We start from the raw sequence: 13,642 nt of genomic DNA, 5'->3' as shown, positions 1-13,642 counted from the left end.
GAAAGAGAGCACTGTTTGAGTTTCCGGTGTGATTCACTAATACGCCTTGCTCCTGACACAGTGGGGCTCGTCTCATTATAAACACTCGGAGGAAGTGAAGTGAACAAGTTCATCTCCGTACCTGTGTTACAGGTTTGCTCGGAGCGTACAGGACTCTCACTCGTATCTCATCATATTAGTCTTTTCATTTTTAAATTCTAACGCTCTTCTTTCAGTTACATTACATTTAACAGCAAAGTAAACATACACTCTCTCCTTTTCTCAGTCCGCATGTTCTGTCCCTGATTTAAAGGCGGTGGTCCTGGGGCTCCTGCGTGGTGCAGCAGGTAGAGGAGACCTAATTGCAGGGTGGAAACTGGCCAAGACTGAGGTGGGTTTGGCACTGGGCATGTAGCTGTGGTCCGAATCCCAGTGCACTGGTCTGGTTTCAGACTCGAAACCCGGTGATGTCGTCGTCAGATAAAACATGCGTGGGTTACCGGAACAAGTGCTGACCCGAGTACGAGTTACGCTCACATTTACAGGACCTCAATTCCAGTGCAACTGAACTCAGACCAGCTCCTACAAGTAGTCTCGGGTTCGGTACCGCGGTGTTCTACTTTCACAGTAGAAATTTTCCATGCAAACCGTGCTCTGTTTCGGACTGAGCTGCCAGTGTGACAGCCACCTAAATTCTGGGGGAAATCAGGGATCAATATAAATAGAGACGGTGCTCTAGACACCTGTCTCAGACTCTTCTACTCAGGAAAAGCCTCAGAGGTGTCAACTACACGCAGGTGATTTTCACTGTCTGAATGTGGAGCTCAGAAAATCCACTGAAGCATCTGCATAACCTGAACACCAGGACCCCGAACACCAGGACCCAAACACCAGGACCCCGAACACCAGGACCCCGAACACCAGGACCCGAGCACCAGGACCCCGAACACCAGGACCCCGAGCACCAGGACCCCGAACACCAGGACCCAAACACCAGGACCCCGAACACCAGGATCCGAACACCAGGACCCCGAACACCAGAACCCCGAACACCAGGACCCCGAGCACCAGGACCCCGAGCACCAAGACCCCGAACACCAGGACCCGAACACCAGGACCCGAGCACCAGGACCCCGAGCACCAGGACCCCGAACACCAGGACCCCGAACACCAGGACCCGAACACCAGGACCCCGAACACCAGAACCCCGAACACCAGGACCCCGAGCACCAGGACCCCGAGCACCAGGAACCCGAACACCAGGACCCCGAGCACCAGGACCCCGAGCACCAGGACCCCGAGCACCAGGAACCTGAACACCAGAACTTTCCTCACGCAAATACTGATATACCTTTTAGACTCACTCACTGCCTTTCAATACACATTACTCTGAGACACTACTCCTGCCTCTGAGCGTGCAGGAGCCACCTGTCTGTCTGTCTGTCTGTCTAATTAACTGTCTGTCTATCTATCTATCTATCTATCTAACCATCTGTCACCTGTCTATCTTATCTGTCTAACTGTCTGTCTTATCTGCTTAACTGTCTGTTTGTTTGTTTATCTCATCTGTCTGTCTGAATTATCTGTCTGTTTTGACGATCTCTCTATCTGATCAAGTTAGTCAATAGTCCATCATGCACTCTGTGGTCACATGACCTGATGACATCATGTAGACATGTTCAGAGTGTTAAAGGTTTGTCCTTTTAATTCTTCATTCTTTAAGTGAATATCTCTTTTCTTTCTTCATAATTCCGGCTGTTGTTTATTCCTGTATCCTCTGTGGAGCGCCTCGCCCGAGTGCCGCACCTCGTCCTGGACACTGAGGCATTTTGCGTGCACTATGTAGGGCAAATTCTCACACAGCTGATACACCTTCTACAGACTATCAGCTGTGTGTGACTGCAGAGAGACACCAAACATTACCACACCACCACAACAACACAACAACACACGCTCTAACGGGTTTCCACCTACAGCAGAGTGTAGACGTGTGTCTGTTACTGTAAAAAATAACGAAACGCCCTCGCTTTCTTTCACTGAGTCGGTGTCGCCCCCTAATGGTAAACGAGTGTCATTACTCCGTTATTAGTGTGTTAACAATATACATAAAAAAAAGAAAAGAAAAGCTGTTCACACTGATTTTGAGTAATGATTATAGTCCTGATTAAGGGCAGTTGTTCAGTTTTCAGTAACTACACAAGAGTAATAAAGGAGTGAGGGTGAGACAGACCTGAGAGAAACGCTTAAGCTGGAATTTGTTTTATCTGTAACTTTGCAGTGAAAAGTAGTTCCGGTTCCGGTAAACATTCTGCTAACTACTGTATGTGTTTCACATTAATGGAGTTCGAATGAATGTGGAGTAAACTTTTTTTTAAGTACATGTAAATGTATGGGAATTCAGAGGGAACAGACGCAGTGAAGCTGATGTGGAGTGTTCCTTTAACTCTGGTGACTGCACGGGTGTTTATACTGCAAACAGTTCCGAATTGTACTGTAAATATAGAGTGTGTGTATATATATATATATATATATATATATATATATATATACACACACACACACACACACACACACACACACTCTCACTAAAATAACAATCATCCCTGGAAGTAAAGCCATCAGACTTTTGATTGCTCAGAGATCGTTTCCTCTTTAATCAGACTGTTTCTACTCACACATACAGTGTGTAACCTAATCAGAGACCTTCTCCTGAGTGGATCAGACAAAGATCTGTCAAGCTCTTTGAATTCCATGTTCACTGATTACATTACTACTTCTCAAGCCCACTAGATCATCAGAAGTCAGACATCTAACTAGTAGACCGTCAGCTACATTGCGTATAGTTTGTAAATATTAAAAACGCTGTCTGTGGTGCTGTTATAGGAAAATAATGAACAACAGGGTGGTGTGATGAAGCGGAGTTACTGTCACCACTCTGAAGTTTATTATTATTTTACTATAATAACAGCATGTCCCCACGGGTTTTAGTCCTCTTATACAGCAGCAACTTGCCAACGATGGCAGTTTTTTTACTTGCTAGACCCAACTTTTGTCTGTTTATAGTAACGTTTAATGTTGTGGAATGTTTGTGAAACGAGTTCCTGTTCTCGCTTACGTTATAGCAGCTATAAAAAGTCGTTCCCTCACCATCCCTCTCTTTATTCTCTCTCGTTATTGTCTCTCTTCAAGTTAAAAAAGACACACACACAAAAACAACAACCCCAAAACAATTTTGCACAAAGAAGCGTAACCTCCTCTGTCCTTAAGATGACGGAAAACTTCAAGTTACGGCTTTTACCTCTGAAAGTATCGTTATCGGTATCGGATCGATACCAAATTTCGCAGTATCCCCCACCCCATAACATTTAACAGTCATCTGACGGTCTTTCCTTATGGAATGGCCCACGATGACGGCAGGGATAAGAGGTTCAAATGAAGTGCACGTGTGCGCGTAAAAAACAGTACTTCATTAAAGAAAAGGTTATTAAGAATGCACGTTTCTAATACGTGTTTATTTCTGCCTGTCACCCTGTGACGACTGAGCCGGAGCGCGATGTGGAATTGGTTCGTTCTGATGACTCGTCTCCTCCCGTCCACGTGAATGGAACGTTCCTGATGACGCGGCACGCACTATAAAAGGACCGCTCAGGCGGTTAAACCCTCCCCGAAACCCCCGGCTGTTAGTGCGGTGTGAGTGCGTGTGTGCTCCGGAGCTAGCCTCGGCACACGTTCTATAAAAAATTAAAAATCCAAAAAAAATTTAAAAAACGTTAAAAACTCTTAAAAAATTTCCTTTTCTTTTTTTTGTAATAATAAAAAAAAAAAACAACAACAAACCATCGGTGAAGCAGGAGCTGCTCGGTCTCGGAACATCACAGAGGACAAACTTGGTAGAACTCAGAACCTACGCGTTTAACTTAGCTTAGCTTAGCTTATCTGTCAAGGCCCGATTTAACTAACCAAAACGACATTTTGAAAGAGGAAAAAATAAAACATTCGTATTTTTAAAAGTAAGCCTTGACGCGTTGATTTGAACTTTTTGATTTCTTACATTTATTTGGAGTTTTAAACACATTTTAAAGCCTGGTTTTTAATTCGTGATCTTTTTTTTTTTCCCCCTCGGCTAAGCTAACTGACTAAAACTGGTCGACGGGAAGGCGCGTGCGCGTCACGTTTCGAATCTTCGCTCTTTTTGCTCGCGCCGACGCGGATTAACAAAGTTGTGTTTTTTTTTTTGTTTTTTTTTTTTTTAAATTTTAAAATACAAGCCAAAAACAAGATGAACCCCAGCGCTCCTAGCTACCCGATGGCCTCCCTGTATGTCGGAGACCTTCACTCAGACGTGACCGAGGCCATGCTGTATGAGAAGTTCAGCCCGGCCGGCGCCATCCTCTCCATCCGCGTGTGCAGGGACATGATCACGCGCCGCTCCCTCGGCTACGCCTACGTCAACTTCCAGCAGCCCGCGGACGGTGAGTGGAAAGAGCTAGAAAGAACCGGGGTCTTAAGAACACCCGGACCCGCGGTGCGCGCTGCACTGCGCTGTGCTACTCCCTCACTCCCTCCCTCCCTCCCTCAGGGCCTACCTGCCCTGGACGTGCTAACTGCTAACGCTAGCAAGTGCGCAGAAAACAGAAATCCGGATGTAAACCTCTCTCCCAAACCGGGAAGTAAACATTCACACTTCTGTATCACACGCACTGACTTCTATTGGTGCAGTTTTTAACAGCTGGTTCATCTTTTAAACACCATTCCACTCACTCTTCCTTTCACTCACGTGCTCGGAATTTAAATCCCTTGCTAACGTTGCTAGCCCTGCTGACACACACACTTCAGGCCCTGCTGCACTTACTACTGATACTACTTGGTCTCTAAATCTCATGAGGTGTTGACACTTACAGATTCACCTCCTGCACTGGGTTAGAGAGAGTTCTCTATCTTCATCCTGCAGTTCAGTAGGTTGAAGACATGCACGTGTGTTCCTCCTGAAGACACCCAGGAACCATTTTTGCAGCGTGGTTATGGTTCGGGCCAGGGTGTTCCGTTTCAACCTTAACCTGTCTTGTCAAGTGCGTTCCCCCATTCCCTTTCTTCCTGTGAGATCCCAAAGTTCACCCAAAGATTGGTGTGCCAGCAGAGCGTTCCTGGTCTTGAAAGCTGGGAACCCTCACGGTTGTTTTCAGCATGTGGAACTTCTCCGTTGGTACGCATGACGCTCTGGCATTCGCATGCGAACAAGTTTGACGAAACCTGACCTGCCGGTTCTACGACCGATAGAAGATCGTCACGGCGTGACCTCTTAAGGAAATCCAACGTGGAGGAAGCGCCGTCCCGTTTTTATCGGACACGGCTTTAAAAGTATACAGAATCAACGTCGATGTTGAAACGAATCTTCTGACCAGCGAAGGTACCTCGGAGTCCGTGATGCTATTATTAAAACGGACCCAGTGCCTTGGAGGGTGACGTCGTGTGTAGGGGTTTCCGCCCGTATGACTGCCACTTAATGAAGGAAACGAATAATCGTTATCAGATATCGACCTGGGATCAGAATTTTATCGCCACAATTCCAGAAGAGTTTTATTGGTGCGGCTTTGAGAGCTTGTCGTTATAAAGCCGGTCACGTGCCCGTCGTTAGTTATAAATGACGTTTTCTGCACACGTTTATCAGTACGCCGTTCAGCAGAACACTGGGAGTGTTTATCAGTGTTGGAGTGGAACCGGGTTTGGGAATCGGTGCAGTGTGTGAAAGGAGTTTAAAATGGCTTCTTGCTGTTATTTTGGCTCGGTCGACGAGTTTACAGATATACCGTTTGTTTAAAACGTGTTTTATGATGTTCTTTCAAGGATAAATTCGCTAGGAGTATGTTTTTAGATCTGTTGCAGAAAATAAGTCATATTGACTCTTTGGAACCTGGCTTTAATTTCTTTTCTTTCTGCGGTTCAGCAAGTCACACACACACACTCTCTCGGGTCCTGTTCTCGCAAAAACGTTCACTGTGAGTTAAACCAAGCTCTTTATTAACCCTCTCTCCCCATTCCTCCTCCAGCCGAGCGCGCTCTAGACACCATGAACTTCGACGTCATCAAAGGCAGACCCGTGCGCATCATGTGGTCCCAGCGTGACCCGTCGCTGAGGAAAAGCGGTGTTGGGAACATCTTCATTAAGAACTTGGACAAGTCGATCGATAACAAGGCCCTGTACGACACCTTCTCTGCGTTCGGCAACATTCTGTCCTGCAAGGTGAGGCGTTAGTGGTGAACCTCTAGCTGTGTGTGTGTTGCGCATGACCACTTTGTGCATGAATTTGCTCCCGTTTGTGTCGTCTTCAAGGTCGTTTGTGATGAAAACGGCTCGAAGGGTTACGGCTTTGTGCACTTTGAGACCCAGGAGGCGGCTGAAAGAGCCATCGAGAAAATGAACGGCATGTTGCTCAACGACAGGAAAGTGTAAGTGAACGATTTTAACCCGAAACTAACCAGCAAGACGTTTACGTTTGTATTACCATACTACTAAATCCTGCCAGATGTGCTTTTGAGCTCGGGGTTTGGACGAGCAGATGGTTTTCGATGCTAATCGTGAGTTCGGGCGCTTGGCCTGCTTCTGATCGCTGTTTTGACTCGTGCAGGTTTGTGGGCCGCTTCAAATCTCGCAAAGAACGCGAGGCTGAGCTCGGAGCCAGAGCTAAGGAGTTCACCAACGTTTACATCAAGAACTTCGGCGAGGACATGGACGACGAGAAACTGAAGGAGGTCTTTAGTAAATACGGTACGTCCCGTGGTAGGTTCACATTCACATGCATACGAACTCGCAGACATGGGTTAAAGAGCGCAGTCTAGTCAAATTCAGTGCGTCCTCTTCCTCAGTGGGCTGTACTGGCCAAACGGCTGCCACAGTGACCTCATAGTCCATGGGCCCCGTGTTTTAATGGCGTGGATGCTGGGGATAAATAACGGCTATGTACAATAATCAGTGAGCTGAACGCCGAGTGTGTGCGTGTAGATAAGCGCACACTGTAGATAACTGGTTAGAATGCAAGCTCTGAACTACGTTTTATGTTCCTCTCTACCGTAGTATAATTTGTATTCTCACTATACAGGTAAACAGAACTAACGTTACCTTCTCTCGCCAGGTAACGCTATGAGTATCCGTGTCATGACTGACGATGGCGGCAAATCCAGAGGCTTTGGCTTTGTGAGCTTCGAGAGGCACGAGGATGCTCAAAAGGTATGTTCACAACCCTAAAAATCTTGTTCTGGTGTCCTTTTTTTCTTCCTTTACATCTACGTGCCATGTTTTCGCCTGCCGTTTGATCATAACATTATCTCTGTTCCAAGGTGGTGGATCATGTGGCAGTGTCGTATATTTCTGTATTGGGCCTTTATTCATTCACTTATTTATTTTTAGCTTAGTTTGGGATCTTTGTATGCTGTTTAAGAGACGCTGTGACCTTCAAGCAAGCGTGTTGTGTTCACATCAAACAACAATAATTGTGTAAATAATGTAAAGCTGATGTCTCACGGGTTTTTCAGTGAATGTTTAAACAAGTCAGGAAGTAATAAATTTACTTGCGACTCCTTGGCTGGACCTCGGATCCTCTAGACTGTCCTGATCCCGCTTCGTTTTCCCTGAAGTAAAAAAAACATAGGTCTCTCTTCTCGGTCCTCTTCACCCTGTAGAACGAGAAGCTCCGCTGCTTCTCGTGTGGTGTGTTCTGTTTTTTCCTTTCGTTCAGCGGCCCTAGTGAGATGAATAAAAGAACCCCGTGGCGCTACTCAGTAAATGCTTTGTGGACCCAGACGCATGCTGTTTAGATGGAAGTGAATCCTTCCTGTGTATGTAAATCGGTGGCGAGGTGAAGAATAAAAAACGGCCGAGTGGTGGTGTACGAGTTAAATCTCTGACTGGTTTATAGGACTCGTTTACAAGCCGTGGATTTTCGGGAGACCTGTTTATTTTAAGGAGGACCAAATAAGAACAACAAACTGACCTGAATAATGCGTAAAAGCTACAGTCTGGAATCGGGATGTGTGTCGATGTCTGCGATGAAACGTAGTGTACGGTATATTTACAGTACGCTTGTACACCAAATGGTTCCTGGTATGTGAGGATTAACAAGTAAAAATCCCTGAGATACAAGACTCTTGGGTATTTATCAGAAAATTCAGAATGACCAATCAAAGTAGGTGTTAAATAAGAGAGTATGCACTTAATACAGATGGGGTATCGGTATAATATATGAAGCCTGAGGTGAACTTTCAGCTCCTTTATTGACTCATGAGTCACTTTCACTAGTGTTCTGAAAATATATTTGAATCCTGTCACTGTATCTCGATTATAAATGACTGCCTGCCCCACACCTGAAGCGCTGTCTGTGTTAACGTTCTCCATCTCGACGCCTTTCTCCAGGCCGTGGACGAGATGAACGGGAAGGAGCTGAACGGGAAGCTGATCTACGTGGGCCGCGCTCAGAAGAAAGTGGAACGTCAGACCGAACTCAAGCGCAAGTTCGAGCAGATGAAGCAGGATCGGATGACGCGCTACCAGGTTGGTCTGATAAATGCCTGTTCGAACGGTGCAGTCTAGTCAAATTCAGTGCGTCCTCCTCAGTGGGCTGTACTGGCCAAACGGCTGCCACAGTCACGTCGTAGTCCATGGGCCCCGTGTTTTAATGGCGTGGACACTGGGGATAAATAACGGCTATGTACAATCTGACATCAGTTTTACCGAATGTGTACCTGCTGAACCGAAACCGTGTGCTAATGTATAACACTGTGCTGAAATGTGCAGGGAGTCAACCTGTACGTGAAAAACCTGGACGACGGCATCGACGACGAACGCCTGCGCAAGGAGTTCTCTCCTTTTGGAACAATCACCAGTGCTAAGGTACTAGTTTTGTTCTACAGTAGTAGACTGCTGTGTGTGTGTGTGTGTGTGTGTGTGTGTGTGTGTGTACACGTACGTGTGTATTTATTGTTTTGGTTTTCAGGTCATGATGGACGGTGGACGCAGTAAAGGTTTCGGCTTCGTCTGTTTCTCCTCCCCCGAGGAGGCCACTAAAGCCGTGACGGAGATGAACGGTCGTATCGTTGCCACCAAACCGCTGTACGTGGCGCTGGCTCAGCGTAAAGAGGAACGCCAAGCGCATCTAACCAATCAGTACATGCAGAGGATGGCCAGCGTTCGCGCTGTACCGAATCCCGTGCTCAACCCGTACCAGCCCGCACCGCCATCTGGATATTTCATGGCTGCCATTCCTCAGGTCAGGACTTTAGAGTTACAGGTCTCTAGCGTCTCCCGTTACGTTTGGCCATTTTGTATCTCAGATGTTCCAGCATTTCCTAACACTTGGGTAACCTTGTTCTCTTCATCCTCAGGCCCAGAACAGAGCCGCATATTATCCCACTAGTCAGCTTGCACAGCTCCGCCCGAGTCCACGCTGGACTGCGCAGGGTGTCCGACCTCAGCGTAAGTGCACACGCACACACTTAACATGCTGTGGGCTGCTTTCACTGGGTTCAGTGACATGCTGGGAAATCCTTTTTATGTAAGTTTATGTGCAGGGGTGTAGGAACCCAAGTACGGGTTCTCTTTCCACCCTCTCTTCTGTAAATGTTGACTCGGGGAAGTCTGTTTACTTCTCTAGACTTCTATAAACAAGCATGATGTGTTGGGAAACTTTCAGATAGTTCGGTCTCCTAGGTTACACTAATTGGTGTACACAAGTTCTGAGTTTGTTTTATTTAAGTGTGGAGGAGTTAAATGATTTGTTTCCTTCCCCAGACTTCCAGAACATGCAAGCCACCATGAGGCCGTCAGCCCCGAGGCCACAGACCTTCAGCACAATGAGACCTGCTTCTCAGGTTCCTCGTATGATGTCCACTCAACGCGTGGGTGAGTTTGTACCTTCACGTTTATTCCTGCTCGCTTCGAGTCGTGTGCAGTGTTTCTTCTGTATTCACACTTCAGCTGCTTCAGATTCCAGAAATTATCCTCCAGTTTCTGTCTGGTAATCCTCTACTGAAGTGAAAGTAAAAATGATAAGGCTGTTGAAGTTGTTTCCAAACTAATGAATAAATACATTTCTGGCTTAGGTTTCTGTGCACTGTACAGTTTCATTATTAATGAATATTTTATGATTTAAAAAAAAAAATTCCTGGGTTTCTTTTTTCTTTATTGTTTGGCTTATACTTGCTGCTGATGTCCTCTAGAGTTTGGGAACTGCTAATGCTTTAAGTTCTCACCGTTGCTCTCGTTTCCTGTACTCCAGCTGCACAGACGGTGGGTCCGAGGCCTACTCCTGCGGCGGCTGCAGCACCGGTGCGCACCATCCCGCAGTACAAGTACACGGCCAGTGTGCGTAACCCTCAGCAGCACATCAACACCCAGCCTCAGGTCTCCATGCAGCAGGTCAGACTGCACCTCATGGGGGTTTTTCCCCACTTAAAGATTACTGTGAAACTTTTTTAAATTTATCTATTTTTATTCCTGTGCTGAAACGTCCTCTTTTCGTCTTCTCCCAGCCTGCAGTGCACGTGCAGGGTCAGGAGCCTCTGACGGCATCCATGCTGGCTGCAGCTCCACCTCAGGAGCAGAAGCAAATGCTGGGTGAGTTTCTTCTCTCTCGCTTTATTTGGAAATCGTGTTTTTGAACTGTAAAGTGAGTGACTTTTATTGTTTAATGTTTTGTCCTGTGTCGTCTCCCCCCCCCCCCGCTCCTTCCTTCCTTCCAGGTGAGCGTCTCTTCCCTCTGATCCAGAACATGCACTCGGACTTGGCAGGGAAGATCACAGGCATGCTGCTGGAGATAGACAACTCTGAGCTGCTGCACATGCTCGAGTCTCCCGAGTCTCTGCGCTCCAAGGTGATTTAACAAGCACGAGCACAATCCCCATCGTGATCCAGTGTAGATGGTCTGTGGCTGGTGTGATGATGCAGTCCTGTTCGGTGGGGGAGCTCCTGCAGTGGCGGGAACCTTCACTCAGACTCCTGATGACATGCACAGGGGCCATCTGACCAGCTCTGATCGACACACCCACCCACCATATCACCCCATATTTCTAACATCACATGACTGTACTTCCCAGATCTGTTCAGGAATGTGCATGTGACACAGTAGCCTTTCTGAAACCTGGTCATGTGACACCTGCGCTTTCAGTAATGACCGTATAGTTTGAAGTACATAACGGATTATTGAATTTTTACTCGCTGTGTGTCACAGGTTGATGAAGCTGTTGCTGTGCTTAAGGCTCACCAGGCAAAAGAAGCTGCTCAGCAGAAAAACGTGACCAACTCCATCGGCGTGCCAAGCGTCTAAGCCGAGGTAATGGAAAACTTCATCTGTTTAGCCTGTATACATGGGGGGGGGGGTGTGTGTGTGTGTGTGTGTAGCATCTCTTCCCACTTTCCAGACATCAGTTAATGATCCCTTATTATAATGTTAAATGATGTGCTACAGCTTCTAGTTTCTAAACTTGTGAAATAACAGCGAACATTCAGCAGGAAACAATTTTCATGTTTAAAAAGCGTATGGAAACTGTAGTGGTTTCTATAAAGACCGTCGCACACCAGCTGTAATTTTACCCAGGTTTGTTTTTGTTTCATTTTTTTTAATGACTGCTTGTTTCTTTTTCCAGGGCCGACGTCTTTCAAACTCGCTTCACCGAGGGGGGATAAAAACCATATTAAACATCGAAAAATACACCGAAAACACTGCAAAAAGATAGAAGTGAGATTTAAAGAAAAAACAAACAAAAATAACAACGGAACGGAACTCTGCCAGGCCTGGAGAAGATAAAGCCAGGCCTAGTCAATTATCTTTTTAAAAAATCTGGAGGAAAAAAAAAGAGAAAAATGGCATAAAAATGAAGAGAAAAAAAAAAGGAAAATTGGGGGTTTTAAAGAAAAATTCCATAAAAAGTATAGAGCGGAGGGGGTGGAACCAAGACCCTCTAGCATTCCTTATTTTATTCATTTTATTCCTCGCCTGCTGCGAGTTCGGTTCTGGGTACGAAGAGGAGAACCAAGAACCGCACGGGCGAACAATGTGAACAATTCTGTGGAGTTGAAAATGTGCTTGCTGAAATAAAGTTAAATTCTGAATCATTAATGAGCTCCTGACTGTTTCTGCTTGTTTCAGATCATTAAACCGCAGTATTTATTGGCTGTTGTAGTGTTGAGCTTGGTGTAGCTTACGCACTGGGTCATGTGCAGTTTCTGCTGAATACTATAGGGGGCGCAAGTGCACCTCATTCAATTCCTTATGGTTACAAAGCTAGGATTTGGTGTGTAGCACTGCATCAGGAAAATGAGGGTGTAATAGGAAACGGTTCAGGCTTGTGTATCTAAAACATCCTTGAGCTGCTTTGTCACTATAGTCCACTGTTCTCTACACCCTTCTACACCTTTCTACACAAGTGTACCACCCTGAGCTGTGGAATGTTTTGCTGGTAATACCATCTTTATACCAGAGAGGTCTCCAAATCCCCAAGTTCCCTACTGTTGCATACTTCTGCTTTAAGTCTCCTACGTTTGCAGATTAGATCTGTAGCAGTCTGTCCGTCCAAGTTGTGAATTTAAATTTGTCTTGAGCCAGCCACGTGATTTGTTGAGGCAGTCACGTGACGGGTATTTTTGGGGGGGGGGGGGGGGGGGTTTGATTAATTTATTCAGTAAATGTTTCCATCATTGTTTATGTGCATGTCACTTTATCTATTCATTATTTTCTAAATTATCTGCCTAGATTGAGTGCTTTTTTTTTAACGCTCATTTGCCTATTTATTTAAAAGCAATATCCCAAGATTCACAAATGCATAAATGGAAATATAGTTACTGATAAGTTTTGACCTTTTGGCTAAATGACTGCTAACAGTCCTAAAACTTCCCAACATTACAATAGCTATTTGTTTTCATTACAAAACAAGGTTTACAACTTTTAAAGGTTTGAATTGCTGCTACTGCTGTAGGAGCTGTTCTTTATGTGTTTTAGTTTATTATTTTATTCATGACATTAATAAATTCACAAATTTGTTAAATGGGCCCGTATTCACAATATCGTTAAACGTATGCATAAACCTGACCAACACCTGTTCCACATCTATTCCTCCTTTTTGCTGTTATAAGTTCCATTCTTCTGGGAAGGTTTTCCACTAGATTTTGGTGTGGGTGTGATGTTAGTCCTGTGTGCGCGTGTGTGTGAGAGAGAGAGACTGGTTAATCTTACAGGTTATAGTAGTAACTTATAGAAATATTTACTTTGCATGGACACTGTGTGTGTGAGCGAGAAACTGCACACACTGATGCCTGAAAAGGGTCAGGTTTGCCCTGGAACACAACTGTAGGGGTAAAAGTGTGGGGAGAGGTTGGTTTATTTATTTATTTATTTATTTATTTATTTAAAAGCAGTTTCCTAGGTGATTGTTGCGAGGCTCATTCCCGAACTGCTCCATTAACAAATGCCCAGTTTATGGTGTCGCACCCTGTTTACACATCATCTCAACCACACGCATTCAGATACCCTCGATGATCTCCCAGCAGCACTGGTGATGACCCACTGTCATCTTCCGGAACTCTCATTCTCACTTCTCTTCTACTTTCGTTTCTTCTCTCAGGCATCTTTTTCTCTCCCTTCCTGTTTTGTTTTTTTCCACCAACACCCGTTTCTCC

At 45.5% G+C, this 13,642-nt stretch overlaps 1 protein-coding gene and 3 non-coding genes across 5 annotated transcripts; all 4 read left to right on the top strand.

The window, feature by feature from the left end:
- The first annotated feature begins 3,627 nt into the window (after positions 1-3,627).
- Positions 3,628-12,086, top strand: pabpc1b (poly A binding protein, cytoplasmic 1 b). 2 transcript variants are annotated; one of them, XM_053612631.1, is made up of 15 exons: positions 3,628-4,451; positions 6,027-6,220; positions 6,311-6,426; positions 6,606-6,745; positions 7,110-7,204; positions 8,387-8,524; positions 8,768-8,863; positions 8,967-9,239; positions 9,355-9,445; positions 9,761-9,871; positions 10,248-10,387; positions 10,501-10,585; positions 10,711-10,841; positions 11,199-11,300; positions 11,614-12,086. In XM_053612631.1, the coding sequence occupies exons 1-14, from the start codon at positions 4,259-4,261 to the stop codon at positions 11,292-11,294; spliced, it is 1,899 nt and encodes a 632-aa protein (XP_053468606.1). In that variant the 5' UTR covers positions 3,628-4,258; the 3' UTR covers positions 11,295-11,300; positions 11,614-12,086. The 2 variants fall into 2 exon arrangements, with proteins under 2 accessions (XP_053468606.1, XP_053468605.1); XM_053612630.1 differs by having other exon boundaries at positions 6,606-6,757.
- Positions 6,807-6,945, top strand: LOC128600848 (small nucleolar RNA SNORA5). The gene has a single exon (XR_008384612.1). It is a non-coding gene; the product is annotated as a small nucleolar RNA SNORA5 (small nucleolar RNA).
- Positions 8,554-8,689, top strand: LOC128600847 (small nucleolar RNA SNORA5). Its single transcript, XR_008384611.1, has one exon. It is a non-coding gene; the product is annotated as a small nucleolar RNA SNORA5 (small nucleolar RNA).
- Positions 10,903-10,999, top strand: LOC128600850 (small nucleolar RNA SNORD67). The gene has a single exon (XR_008384614.1). It is a non-coding gene; the product is annotated as a small nucleolar RNA SNORD67 (small nucleolar RNA).
- Positions 12,087-13,642: the final 1,556 nt, after the last annotated feature.

The sequence above is a fragment of the Ictalurus furcatus genome, chromosome 24 (assembly GCF_023375685.1).
Source record: "Ictalurus furcatus strain D&B chromosome 24, Billie_1.0, whole genome shotgun sequence".
NCBI lineage: Eukaryota > Metazoa > Chordata > Actinopteri > Siluriformes > Ictaluridae > Ictalurus > Ictalurus furcatus.
The sequence above is the reverse complement of the archived record's forward strand: the minus strand, read 5'-3'. Positions and strand labels throughout refer to the sequence as shown.